General features: G+C 39.1%; 1 protein-coding gene across 3 annotated transcripts in view; it reads left to right on the forward strand.

Annotated features, from left to right (window-relative positions):
• Positions 1–13,692, forward strand: part of LOC148360482 (complement C3-like) — a 36,840-nt gene extending 23,148 nt beyond the window's left edge. For 2 of the 3 annotated variants that reach the window (XM_088341321.1, XM_088341322.1), the window contains exons 26-31: positions 1,425–1,692; positions 4,522–4,611; positions 7,115–7,207; positions 7,274–7,357; positions 10,428–10,572; positions 13,484–13,692. In XM_088341321.1, coding sequence (XP_088197447.1) covers positions 1,425–1,692; positions 4,522–4,611; positions 7,115–7,207; positions 7,274–7,357; positions 10,428–10,572; positions 13,484–13,625 — 822 coding nt within the window. In that variant the 3' untranslated portion in view covers positions 13,626–13,692. The remainder of the gene's footprint in view (positions 1–1,424; positions 1,693–4,521; positions 4,612–7,114; positions 7,208–7,273; positions 7,358–10,427; positions 10,573–13,483) is intronic. The other variant, XM_088341323.1, reaches the window with a different exon arrangement.
• Positions 13,693–14,131: the final 439 nt, after the last annotated feature.

Raw genomic sequence — 14,131 nt, forward strand, 5'->3', positions numbered from 1 at the left:
CTTATAATACAGTGCGCCTTATATATGGATCAATATTAAGTTGTCCAACTAACTTGCAGCCGCTGACTAGATTTTCCCCCGAACGCCAAGTAGTCCGCGGTGTATGCTGGGATTTATTTACCGGCGTTTCATTGGGTAACCAATGTGTCAATCATCATTTGAATTGATCACTTTTGGCTAAAGTTATTCGGAGGTCAAGGGGCGGATCCTTTTAATCATTTACAGGCTGGCATAGGATGAAGCGGCAAAACAAAGCCTGCAATTGGCCGAAAAAGATGAATGCGTATAGCACGTGGTTGACGGCATACAGAAAGCATTTTTTTACTATTCTGTATTTGTGAATATTTTATTCTGGATTTACTAAACTCACGGATATAAGAGGACCATGGCTGCACATTATTATTGAACACAACGACTTCGGTGAGCTACTCCGGGTTTTATATTGTCCCTGTATCTTGTTTCAGACTGAACTCGATGTTTCTGTGATAAGCGGTGCAGATAATGGATGGAATGGAGTGTCTATTTTTAAATTCAACTCAATTCTAAGTGTTTATTGTCATATGCACAGTAAAGTTGTGAGCGAAAAAGAAAATCGAAACTAAGGAATGGTTGGCATTTCTTGAATCCCAAGACTTTAACCTTCCGAATGATGGAACGATGCATTTGAGTGACATCGTACGGACACCGTATCCGCACGTGTTCTCGACACGTCTTTGCGTCTTTGCAAGCTTTGGGAATGTTAAGGGGGTAATCAGTTGGACTGAATCATCTGACTGTTTTGTCCACGTTCCCATTGTAGCGCCTTATAATCCGGTGCGTCTTATGTATGTCAAATATAGGACCAAAAACTATTTTTTCGGGGTGCGCCCTATAACCCGGTGCGCCCTTTGGTGCGGAAAATACGGTAAGTCATGTTAGTCGTCTTGAAATTCTAATTTACTGCAAAGGTTTTGTTAAAATGTATAACAAATATTCTTTGTTTCTTATACCAATTAGAAAGCTTTTACAGCAAATTGTCACAACCGGAAGGGAATCAGGACCTAAATGCGTAACGTTAACCACAAGTTTATTGAGATAAAGAGGAGGGGCAGCGCCCGCTATCCGGTGCTCGCTGGACGCGGTAGGTTGTAGATGTAAAAAGCAGGACTGACGGGAGTCAGAGTGAAAGTGCTTGCCTTGCAGAAACAGAGGTTTGCTGACGGACTGACAACAGGCGGGTGAAAAGACGGGGCTTAAAAAAAGACGAGGAACAGGTGATACTAATAAGTCATCATGACACAAATGAATATTGGCTCCAAATAAATACCGTCTCTTCTTAATACTAATGATCGATATCGGCACTGACAAACCCATATCGGTCGATCCCTAAACGAGACAAACCTTCAAAAAGTCTGGACAGTTTTTAACGGTTCCCTTGTCCGTAGCTGGCCAGCGGACGGGCCCCGACCATCTCAAAATACGAGATGAACACGGCCTTGTCCGATAAGGGCTCGCTCATCATCTACCTGGACAAAGTAAGACGCAAAAAACTCTTCTGGGGTTTTGGGTCTTCTGGAACGCTTCAACTTTGGTTCAAATTGTCTTTGCAGGTCTCTCACAAGCGCCCCGAGGAAATAATCTTCAGGATCATCCGGACCCTGAAAGTCAGCACTTTGCAGCCGGCCTCCGTGTCTGTTTATGAATATTACGATGGTGAGTTGATAAACCTCGTATGATGAACTGGCTGCGCGGTCCCTGTATGCCCGGTGCCAGAGTCTGGTCCGCATTGCCGGGAGTAAGTCGGGTTGGACTCCGCCAGGGCTGCCCTTTGTGACCGATTCTGTTCAGAACTTTTATGGACAGAATTTCTAGGCGCACCCTTGGTGGGGATAGAGTCCAGTTTGGGGCTTCAGCATTGCATCTCCACTTTATGCAGAGGGTGTGGTGCTGTTGGCTTCCACAGACTGTGATCTTCAGCTCTCACTGGAGCGATTCGCAGCCCGAGTGTAAAGCGTCCAGCACCTCCAAGTCAGATACCATGGTTCTCAGCCAGGAAAAGGGTGGTAAGCCTTTTGCAGGTTGGGAAGGTGATCTTTTAGGTTTAAGTCTCCAACATTTACGATAAAACACTCTGAAATAAAAGACAAAGAGAATCAGATTAATTAGAATCTTGCAAGGAGAGGTTGGAGAATGTATGCCGCCAATCACCCAAATCACTCTGAAGAAATCTCCGAATCTCCTTTCTTTTTTTAAGATTTTGCCCTGTAATACACGAGTCTCAATTTAATGAGGGGCGGGGATTCTATCTAACAAATTGAGACCGTATTCTAACTTTTGCTACGTAGAGTTAATTAATCCTCTTTCGAAGGCCTGCTTTCCATCCGATGATGACCGGTGACCTCTGTCCTGGGCACCTCCCCTTCTTCTTCCCAGGCTCTTTGGTGAAGAACAACTTGAGTTATGGCATGCACAGATTTATTCCAGGTCAGGGTGTATCCATTGGTATGCGAGACAAAAAGACAGGCTGTACAAAAAAACAACTCATGGCCTTGAAGAGCAGCTTACGGGCTGAGAACTCTTCAAAATGGCTGAGAACACATAACATATTAATGTCAACTGTAGGATAAATATAATTATATAATCCTAACATGATCCTTCCCCACATGGTGGAGATCAAGTATCCTGGGGTCTTGTTCACGATTAAGGGTATGATAGAACGGGAGTTCGATAGACTGGTCGGTGGAGCGTCTGCCGTCATGCGGACCCTGTACCGGTCCGTCGTGGTGAAGAGGGAGCTGAGACAAAAGGCAAAGCTCTCGAACTACCGGCCGATCTACGTTCTTACCCTCACCTATGGTCATGAACTTTGGGTCATGACCGAAAGACCACGATCCCGGATACAAGTGGCCAAAATGAGTTTCCTCCGCAGGGTGTCTGGGTTCTCCCTTAGAGATAAGGTGAGAAGCTCAGTCATCGTGTAGAGTCACTGCCAGTTGAGGTGGCTCGGGCATCTGATAAGGATGACTCCTGGACGCCTCCCTTGGGAGGTGTTCCGGGCATGTCCCATTGGCATGAGGCCCCGGAGGCAACCCAGGACACGCCGGAGAGACTATGTCTCTAGCCTGGTCTGGGAACGCCTCGAGATCCCGTCGGATGAGCTGGAGGAGGTGGCTGGGGATAGGGACGTCTGGGCTCCCCCTCTAAGGCTGCTGCTCCACGACCCGATCCCGGATAAGCGGAAGATAATGGATGGATGGATGGATGGATGGAAGTAAAAGTAGTCATCCAAATACTTACTTGAGTAATAGTCAAAAGTACTCAAAACAACTCAAGTACTGAGTAACTAACTGTAGTAACCTCTTGTTTATTGATTTTTTTTAAAAACAACCGATCGGATCATCAAATGACCAAAGTCCATCCAATCAACAAAAAAAATACATTTAATTTAAAAGTAGATTAAAATAATCAAAGTAAATTGAAGTATGTAGCAGATAATACATTATTCTGTAGTATTTTCACAGTAGTATTTTGTAGTGTTTCTTTAGTGGTTTTGTAATCTTACTGTCCTTTTATACTACAGTACTTCTTTTGTATTTTTTCTCTAAAAGTATTTTGGTCTTCTGGTAATACTGTAGTGCTATCTTTGTAGTAATTCCTTCAAAGTGTTTTTGAAGTATTTCCACGGTAGTATTGTCTTGGTATATCTCTCGTACGTCGTATTTGTACTAGTTATTTTGCGGGTGATAGATTTTTTTTGTAGGATTTCCATAGAAATATTTTTGGAGTATTTCTTTTGTATTTTTGTAGTATTTATGTTGTAATAATTCCTCAGTAGTACTTTTGTGTTACAGTATTACTGAATTAGTATCTGTGTAGTATTTCCGTAAAAGTATTTTCAAACTTTTTCCGTGAGAGTATTGTTTTAGTATTTCTGAAGTATTTCCATAGCAGTTTTTCAATAGTTTTTGCAACGTTACTGTATTTGTATTTTTGTAGTCATTCTGTTGCGGATGATAAATTATTATGTTGTATTTCTATAGTAGTATTTTGTAGTATCTCTTTAGTATTTTTGTAATATCACCGGAGTTGTCTTTTTTAGTATTTCTGTCGTAATATTTCTTTAGTAGTATTTTTGTATCATAGTATTACTGTAGTGATATCTTTGTAGTATTTCTGTCAAAATATTTTTGAAGAATTTCCATAGTAATATTGTTTTAGTATTTCTGTAGCGTTATGTAATATATCCATAGAAGTTTCGTTTTAGTGTTTCTGTAGTGTCTTTTTTGCAGTATTTTCATCGTAATATAGATTGTACATTTGATTTTAAGGTTGAATTTTCTTCTTTAATTTGAAAAGTAAAAAAAATATCTTGAATACCGGCAAACCAGAGGTTAGGATTTTTGTTGCGGGTGACAAACTGTTTTCTAAATTTGGAGTATTGCTGAGTATTTAAAAATGTATTCCCATGACAAACCAATGTTATATTTGCGATACAGTACGTGGTAATATTGCTTATTTTCAATGATCATTTTCTATTTGTAGAGACTCATTGTGTGAAATTCTACCACCCCGAGAGGATAGCCGGTCATTTGCTTCAGCTGTGTTTGGAGACCGGATGTACTTGTTCCGAAGGTGAGACGGAAGCCATATAGTATATACAAATTTGTATATAAATTTCTGAAAACCGACAGAAAACATTTGACCTCTGTAATAACAAACACAGGCTACTCGACCAAATATTAACATTCATTTTCTCAGGTGTTGAAATGCTTATTTGCAGCTATATCACACAAACAAATCGTGCACTGTGATTTCTGGATTTTTCTTTTTAGTTTATCTCCGGTTTCAGTGGACACGCACCTACGATGACAATTTCAGACCCCTCCATGATTTCTAAGTGGGAGAGATAGCAAAAGAGCAGGGTGTTCAAATACTTCACTAATACTAATACTTCACTATGTATTTCTTCAGTATTTTTAGTATATCCGTAATGGAAATTTTGGAGTAAATCTGTAAAGGTATTTTCCCAGTGTTTTAAAAGTAGTATTTTTTTTTTAAATAGTATTTCGACAGAAAACTGTAGTATTTCCAATGTGGAATTTCTGTAGTTTTCGTTAGTATCTATGTTATATTTCTGTAGTTGATTTTTTGATCAAATTTATGTTGCAATATTTCTGTGGTCTTATTTTTGTAATATAGTATTACTGTGGTAGTATTTTTGCAGTATTTCAATCTTTTTTTCTTTTCAGACTGAAAGCAAAATAATAATTTTAAGCGCTAAATTGAAAACTAAATATCATTTGGGTAATTTTCTAGTATTTTTGGAGTAGCTCTGTAGTAGCTCAGGAGGTTGCAGGTTCGATTCCTGGCTCCTCCGTGTTATATGTCGAAGTGTTCTTGGGCAAGACACTGAATCCCTAATGCCCCCAATAAGGAGGTAGGCGTCTTGCATGGCTGACACTGCTATTGGTGTGTGAGTGTGTGTGTGAATGGGTAAGCGTGAAGCACATTGTAAAGCGCTTTAGGTCTTCATTGACTTGAAAAGCGCTATAGAAATGCAGTCCATTTACCATTTAGCATCTTGATTATCCTCAAAACGTTTGGAGGCTGACTCCCTATTGGTGTGTGGGTGTGTGTGTGAATGGGTAAGTGTGAAGCACATTGTAAAGTGCTTTGGGAGCTCTTCATTGACTTGAAAAGTGCTAGAGAAATGCAATCAATTTACCATTTAGCATCTTGATTATCCTCAAAACGTTTGGAGGCTGACTCCCTATAGGTGTGAGTGTGTGTATGTGAATGGGTAAGTGTGAAGCACATTGTAAAGCGCTTTAGGTCTTCATTGACTTGAAAAGCGCTATAGAAATGCAGTCCATTTACCATTTAGCATCTTGATTATCCTCAAAACGTTTGGAGGCTGACTCCCTATTGGTGTGTGGGTGTGTGTGTGAATGGGTAAGTGTGAAGCACATTGTAAAGTGCTTTGGGAGCTCTTCATTGACTTGAAAAGTGCTAGAGAAATGCAATCAATTTACCATTTAGCATCTTGATTATCCTCAAAACGTTTGGAGGCTGACTCCCTATAGGTGTGAGTGTGTGTATGTGAATGGGTAAGTGTGAAGCACATTGTAAAGCGCTTTAGGTCTTCATTGACTTGAAAAGCGCTATAGAAATGCAGTCCATTTACCATTTAGCATCTTGATTATCCTCAAAACGTTTGGAGGCTGACTCCCTATTGGTGTGTGGGTGTGTGTGTGAATGGGTAAGTGTGAAGCACATTGTAAAGTGCTTTGGGAGCTCTTCATTGACTTGAAAAGTGCTAGAGAAATGCAATCAATTTACCATTTAGCATCTTGATTATCCTCAAAACGTTTGGAGGCTGACTCCCTATAGGTGTGAGTGTGTGTATGTGAATGGGTAAGTGTGAAGCACATTGTAAAGCGCTTTAGGTCTTCATTGACTTGAAAAGCGCTATAGAAATGCAGTCCATTTACCATTTAGCATCTTGATTATCCTCAAAATGTTTGGAGGCTGACTCCCTATTGGTGTGTGAGTGTGTGTGTGAATGGGTGAGTGTGAAGCACGTTGTAAAGCGCTTTGGGAGGTCTTCATTGACTTGAAAAGCGCTATAGAAATGCAGTCCATTTACCATTTAGCATCTTGATTATCCTCAAAACGTTTGGAGGCTGACTCCCTATTGGTGTGTGGGTGTGTGTGTGTGAATGGGTAAGTGTGAAGCACATTGTAAAGTGCTTTGGGAGCTCTTCATTGACTTGAAAAGTGCTAGAGAAATGCAATCAATTTACCATTTAGCATCTTGATTATCCTCAAAACGTTTGGAGGCTGACTCCCTATAGGTGTGAGTGTGTGTATGTGAATGGGTAAGTGTGAAGCACATTGTAAAGCGCTTTAGGTCTTCATTGACTTGAAAAGCGCTATAGAAATGGAGTCCATTTACCATTTAGCATCTTGATTATCCTCAAAATGTTTGGAGGCTGACTCCCTATTGGTGTGTGAGTGTGTGTGTGAATGGGTGAGTGTGAAGCACGTTGTAAAGCGCTTTGGGAGGTCTTCATTGACTTGAAAAGCGCTATAGAAATGCAGACCATTTACCATTTCAATATATTTGTTTTTGAAGATAAGTGCAGTTTTCAAAAAAGGGGAGGAGTCAGCTCGTTGATGAGAATCGACAAATCCTGTGAGAGTACCCGAACGTACAAGGTGGACTTCGGTAAGGAATTGTGGTAAACAAATACAAATATTCAGTTCCAATCATCCAGTACTTTGCCTTCTTCAGTGTACGTCGTACAAATCGAAAAATTGGAGAATCGTCAGTCGACGGATACGTATACGGCCCGTATCAGCCAAGTTATCAAAGAAGGTAAAAAAAACACAGTTCTATGGAGGACCGCTACTGCAATACGTAGAAATACTTGTAAAAAGTCTGTTGTAGAAAATAAACTTGCATTGGTAGAATAGATTTGCATACATTTAGAAACAAATGTAGAAAGACTTGCTTACAGTTGGGAGAAATGTTGTTTACATCTCGGGAAGGTCTCGAGGGACGAATTAGTATAAACAATCCACTTCAAAAGAGGACAACAGATAACGGCAAAGGGCAAGGTGACATAAACTGGCATAAACTTAAAAACACTTCCAAATAAGGACGGAACCCTGGGCATGTAGGCCTTCAGGCGTGAAAAGGGACGGGGCCAAACCGGGTACACGTGCTATGTTGAAAACTATAAAGACACACGCATATCTTTGATTCGCTGAGTCTCTCGTTGATATTGTGTATCAATAAAAAGAACTCCCTCTTATGTCATTTTGATTCCTGCATGTCTTTGAACACGTACGAGACGATTCAACAAATTGGTCGTATTTTCAACAAATGGCGCCCAACGTGGAAATAAATACCTATAAATATATGCCAAATAGATAAATCTAGACATACATAAATCCTGTCATTCCGAAATATATGACATGAATGCAATTGACTTTTTGTCTTTTTTCCCGTTACTTATTTATTTCTGTATTTATTTTTTGATGTAATTTGACACGTATTTTGTCTTTTCTTGTATATTTCGTCATTCGTCGTGTATTTTGTCGTATATCTTGTCGTGTATCTTGTGTATTTGGCCCTTTGTCTTGTGTTATCTCATATATTTCATTATTGTCATGTATTTTGTCATAGATTTTGTCATATGACGTGTATTTTGTTATGTAACCGACCATTTTTGTGTATGCGGTCCATTTTGTCATTTTTGTGTATTTTGCCATGCATTTTGTCATTTCTTACGTATTTTGTCCTTTGTTATGTATTTTGTCATGTATCCTGTCATTTGTCGTGTGGTCATTTGGCGTATCTTCAGTCGTGTATTTTGTCATTTTCTATGTATTTAGTTGTGTATTTTGTCGTTTGTCTTGTATTTTGTCATTTGTCTTGTATTTTGTCCTGTCATTTTCATTTGTCGTGTATTTTGTCATGTAACCTGTCTTTTTTTTGTGCATCTCATCGTTTATTTTGTGTTTTTTTGGGGTATTGTGCTGTGCATTTTGTCATTTTTGGCGTATTTTGTCATTTGTTATGTATTTTGTGGTGTATTTTTCATGTCTTTTGTCATTTTTCGTGTGATTTGTCACGGATTCTGTCGTTTGACGTGTATTTTGTCATGCATTTTGTCATTTCTTGTGTATTTTGTTGAGCATCTTGTCATTTGTCGTGTAACCTGTCATTTTTGGATTATTTTCTCATTTTTGGTGTATTTTAGTGTCTATTTTGTCATTTTTTTGTGTATTTTGTCATAGATTTTGTCATATGACGTGTATTTTGTTATGTAACTTGTCAGTTTTGTGTACGTGGTCTATTTCGACATTTTTTGTTTATTTTGCCATGTATTTTGCCATTTCTCGGGTATTTTGTCATTTGTTATGTATTTTGTCATGTTACCTGTCTTTTTTTGTGCACCCCATCGTTTATTTTGTGTTTTTTTGGGTATTGTGCTGTGCATTTTGTCATTTTTGGCGTATTTCGTCATTTGTCGTGTATTTTGTCGTGCATTTTTCATGTCTTTTGTCATTTTTCGTGTGATTTGTCACGGATTCTGTCGTTTGACGTGTATTTTGTCATACATTTTGTCATTTTTCGTGTATTTTGTTGAGCATCTTGTCATTTGTCATGTAACCTGTCATTTTTGGATTATTTTGTCATTTTTGGTGTATTTTAGCGTCTATTTTGTCATTTTTTTGTGTATTTTGTCATAGATTTTGTCATATGACGTGTATTTTGTTATGTAACTTGTCAGTTTTGTGTACGTGGTCTATTTCGTCATTTTTTGTGTATTTTGCCATGTATTTTGCCATTTCTCGGGTATTTTGTCATTTGTTATGTATTTTGTCATGTAACCTGTCATTTGTCTTGTAGTCATTCGTCGTATGTTCAGTTGTGTATATTGTCAAGTATTTTCTCAGTTTTTGTGTATTTTAGTGTCTGTTTTGTAAATTTTTTTGTGTATTTTGTCATTGATTTTGTCATTCGATGTGTATTTCGTCATTAATTTTGTCATATGAGGTGTATTTTGTTATGTAGCCTGTCATTTTTGTGTATGTGGTCTATTTGGTCATTTTTTGTGTATTTTGCCATGCATTTTGTCATTTCTCACATATTTTGTCATTTTTTGTGTATTTTGTCATGTAACCTGTCATTTGTCGTGTAGTCATTCGTCGTATATTTAGTCGTGTATTTTGTCATGTAATTTGTTGTTTATTTAGTCATTTCCCGTGTATTTAGTTGTAGTTAGTTCTTGTTTTTTGTCGTGTCTTTTTGTCATTTCTCGTGTATTTTGTTGAGCATCTTGTCATTTGTCATGTAACCTGTCATTTTTTTGTGCATTCTAGCGTCTATTTTGACATTTTTCGTGTATTTTGTCGTGCATTTTGTCATTTGACGTGAATTTCGTCGTGCATTTTGTCATTTCACATGCATTTTGTTGAGCATTTTGTTATTTTTTTGTGGATTTTTTCATTCCACGTGTAGATAGTTGTGCATTTTGTCATTTGTCGCGTATATTGTACATTTGTTACGTATTTTGTCGTGTATTCTGTCCCAAGAAAATGTTCTTCAAATGAAGAGGAGGCCCCTGAGCTTTTCACTTATTGGTTGATCAGTGCTTAACGAATCAGCGACGACACTGATCAACCAATGGGTGTAAAGCTAAGCCGCTTTGACCCGCCCCCTCATTTGAATAACACTTTGTGACAACATACACAACAAAATGACAAAATGTACAAATAATTCGACTGCGTTTACGCCATATATTACATGATTTATTTATGTGTTCATTTATTCATACGGTATTTATCAGAAAATATTTCTTTCTTGCTACATAGAAATATTGTCATATTGTTAAATGAAACACCTGCAATTCTTTTCTGATGCTTTTCTGTTGCAGGAAATAAAGATGGCAACGTACTGGGCCAACAGCGAACCTTTCTCAGTTTTGTACACTGCAGGGACGCTTTAGATTTACGCGTCGGCAAATCGTATTTAATCATGGGCTCGCTCAGAGATATTTTCACGGAAAAACGGACAGAAAGGTGAGTCCATTGATTCATTCTTTGCATGTTCCAGTTGATGACTTTCAAGGTTTATTTCAATTGTTTTGGTGTCACTAGATGTCATTGTAGCTTAAAGCATGTACCGTATTTTCCGCACTATAAGGCGCACCGGGTTATAGGGCGCACCCCCCAAAAAATCGTTTTTGGTCCTATATTTTCCATACATGGGGGGTTTGGGGTTTTTAAGGGTTATTGTTCTATCTTCATTATTCATTATCCATTATCCGTTATCGGTCAGTTCATAATACGCTCCAAAGCCTAGGAACCGGGACACTTACTCTCAGCCAAAAGGCCAAGCTAAGGTCCTAGCCCTAAAGCCTTCCTGCAGGCTGAGACACCTGCTCGAATCTACATGAATAATAATATTTTCCATACATAAGGCGCACCGGATTATAAGGCGCTACAATGGGAACGTGGACAAAACAGTCAGATGGTTCAGTCCAACTGATTACCCCCCTTAACATTCCCAAAGCTTGCAAAGAAGCAAACACGTGTCGTAGACACGTGCGGATGCGGTGTCCGTATGATGTCAACAAACAAACATTTCTTAGTTTCCATTTGATTTTTTGCTGGCAACTGTGTGGACAGCAAAGTAAGAATTTGATTGTCCAGGGAAACGGGGTTGTTTACTGTGCATAGGACAATAAACACTTTGAATTTAATTGAGTTTAGAAATAGACTCATCGCAGAAACTTCAAGATCGTTCTACAACAAGATACCGGGAACATATAAATCCGCGTAGCTCACCTAAGATCTCTTGCAGCCATCACGTTCAATAATGATACGTAACCGTGGTCTTCTTACAACCCTGAGTGTAGTCAATCCAGGAGAGTAAAATATTTACAAATACAGAATAGTCAAAAATGTTTTCTCTATGCCGTGTGCAACCCAACGTGTGATTCTCATTCATCTTTTTTGGCCAATTGCAGGCTTTGTTTCGCCCCTTTCGCCTATGCGAGCGTGTAAATGATAAAAAGGATCCGCCCCCTTTACCTCCGAATAACTTTAGCTAATAGTGACTGATTCAAATGATGATTGACACATTGGTTAGGAAATGAAACGCCGGTATATAAATCCCAGCATACACCACGGACGACTTCGCCTTCGGGGTAAAATCTAGTAGGCGGCTGCTTACCTTAGTTGCAAGACTTTGCGACTTAATATTGATCCATATATAAGGCGCACTGTATTATAAGGCGCATGGTCAGCTTTTGAAAAAAATAAAGGCTTTTAGGTGCGCCTTATAGTGCGGAAAATACGGTACTTTCAAAGAAGACTCAATACGGAAAGGATACCAAAAATTGGCAAACCTTGCTTAAGCGGCTGCCGGAGAAGACGTAAACAAGCAAGTTACTGACGTGAAAAGCTAGAAAAGGAAACCGTGGAAAACAAAGTGACGAATGCCTTAATCACGGGACTGCGACATTCACTTGCAACAGAGGAAGACTAAGCAAGATTTATTCACACTAAGCTGCTAAAAATAATAGTGCTTTTGTTAGTGCCTAACATGTGTGGCTAGAGAAGAAAACTGTGCAGGAAAAGTACCAGGTATCGTAATGATGGGACTTAGAGATTTTCGCTTGCACGAGCAGCTGTGGAAGGCAATTAACTCTGAAGGTTGAACAGCTTACGAAACAATAAAAACTAATAGGGAACCATAGACTGCAAACAAGTGGCTAAAATGATTGGCTAGAGAAGGAAACTACCCCCCAAAAAGCATCAGGTGCCTAATCCATGGGGACTCTGTGATGTAAGCTTAGATGACCAGCTCTGGAAGAATGATACAAGATTCATTTACACCGAGGACCTAACAATAACAACAGCGGCTAGCGATTAGCAATAGCCTCCAGCCAAATGACTGACATAAGTGGCTAGAGAAGAAAACAGTGCAAAAGGTGTCAGATGCCTGAATCGGGGGACTCTGCGACGCTTGCTGGCATCAATAGCTTTGGCAGGAAAGTGACACTGAATAATGTGGGATAACCTAACCACAACAATAGTAGAGAACAATAGCCTCAAGACTGCAGACAAATAGCTAGACTAAATGGCTCGAGAAGGAAACAGTGTGGAAAAAAGTCAAGGTGTCTGAATCATGAAACCCTCTAACGTTTGCTGTAGAAGACGAGTGACACTGAAAGACAAAGCAGGAGCAGCAATCGATAACAATAGCGGCAAGCCAAAGCCTGAAGCCAAGTACCTAAAATTGTGGCTAGAGAAGGAAAGCGTGGGAAAAAGTTTAAAGAAGCTTGAAACATGTAACTGGGTAATATTCATTGTGGAAGCTGGATGACACTAAAAGACAAAGTAGAAGCAGTTAACAGTAGAAATTGCAGCTTGTGGTGAGCCCTAGCCTGCAGCCAAGTGGCTTACATGAATGGCTAGAGAAGGAAACTGTATAAAAAAAAAAGTGAAAGCTGCTTGAATCACTCAGTGACGTTCGCTGTACAAGGCAAATGACACTGAACGACAAAACGGGAACAGCTACCAATAACAATCACAGCTAGCGGTGAGCCATTTCCTGCAGCCAAGTGCCTAACATGTATGGCTAGAGAAGGAAACAGTGGGGAAAAATATCAAAGATTACCGAATCAAGGAACTCGGTGACATTCGCTGTGGAACGCGAGTGACAGTGAAGGACGAAGTAGGAGCAGCTAACAATAACAACATCATTTAGTCATAGCCTGCAGCCAAGGTGTGTACAAGGTGGCTAGAGAAGAAAACAGCGGGAAAAAATCCCATAACTAGGCGACTGTCACATTTGAGGCTCAGCTGGTTGCGGAAAAGTGGCTGATAAGTGCTTAAAGCAGCACTATGTGTTTTTGCCTAGTGAATCCGTAACGTTTTATTTCAAAAAAATGAAGTATTTTTACACCCAAAACTTTGTTTTCAGGTTCCACTACATTCTCCGAGAGCAAACCTGGATTGAGTACTGGCCTACGGCGTCGGAGTGCCAGGAGTCGCGCTACAGAGCAACTTGCTCGGAAATGGAATTCCTCGTACGCAAACACGCACTTTTCGGATGCGAGTTGTAACCAAATTCCGGAATGTACGCCAAACTTCGGAAAACAATAAAACAATAAAAAAGATCTTTTGAATGGATTTGGAATTGTACATGAAAGTCATTGTAGCTTTAACAACTAACGTGTTTTTTTTTTTGCCTCCTTGGCGCATTTCATTCATAAATTGCAGGCTCCATTTTCACATGGGCCTCTGTTGCTAGGCAACAGCCGCAAAAATTTGTCATTTGCCAACTCATTGGATTGTCATTCACTATATTGTTATAAACAAACAAATACAAACTAGGACCAAGAAACACAAATTATTTAAAAAAAAACATTAATAAATAAATAACTAAACTCAATCATAATAAATATAAATATATATATATATAAAAAAAATAATGTGTACTAAACACTAGATTTAAATATACATTATATATATATATATATATATATATATATATACATAACTTGGGCAGCACGGCGGAGCAGTGGTTAGCGCGTGTGCGGCACAGTTCATGTCATAGGAACCTCCTGCG

The sequence above is a fragment of the Urocampus carinirostris genome, chromosome 8 (assembly GCF_059441175.1).
Source record: "Urocampus carinirostris isolate Australia breed hairy pipefish chromosome 8, RoL_Ucar_1.0, whole genome shotgun sequence".
In the NCBI taxonomy this organism is placed as follows: Eukaryota; Metazoa; Chordata; class Actinopteri; order Syngnathiformes; family Syngnathidae; genus Urocampus; species Urocampus carinirostris.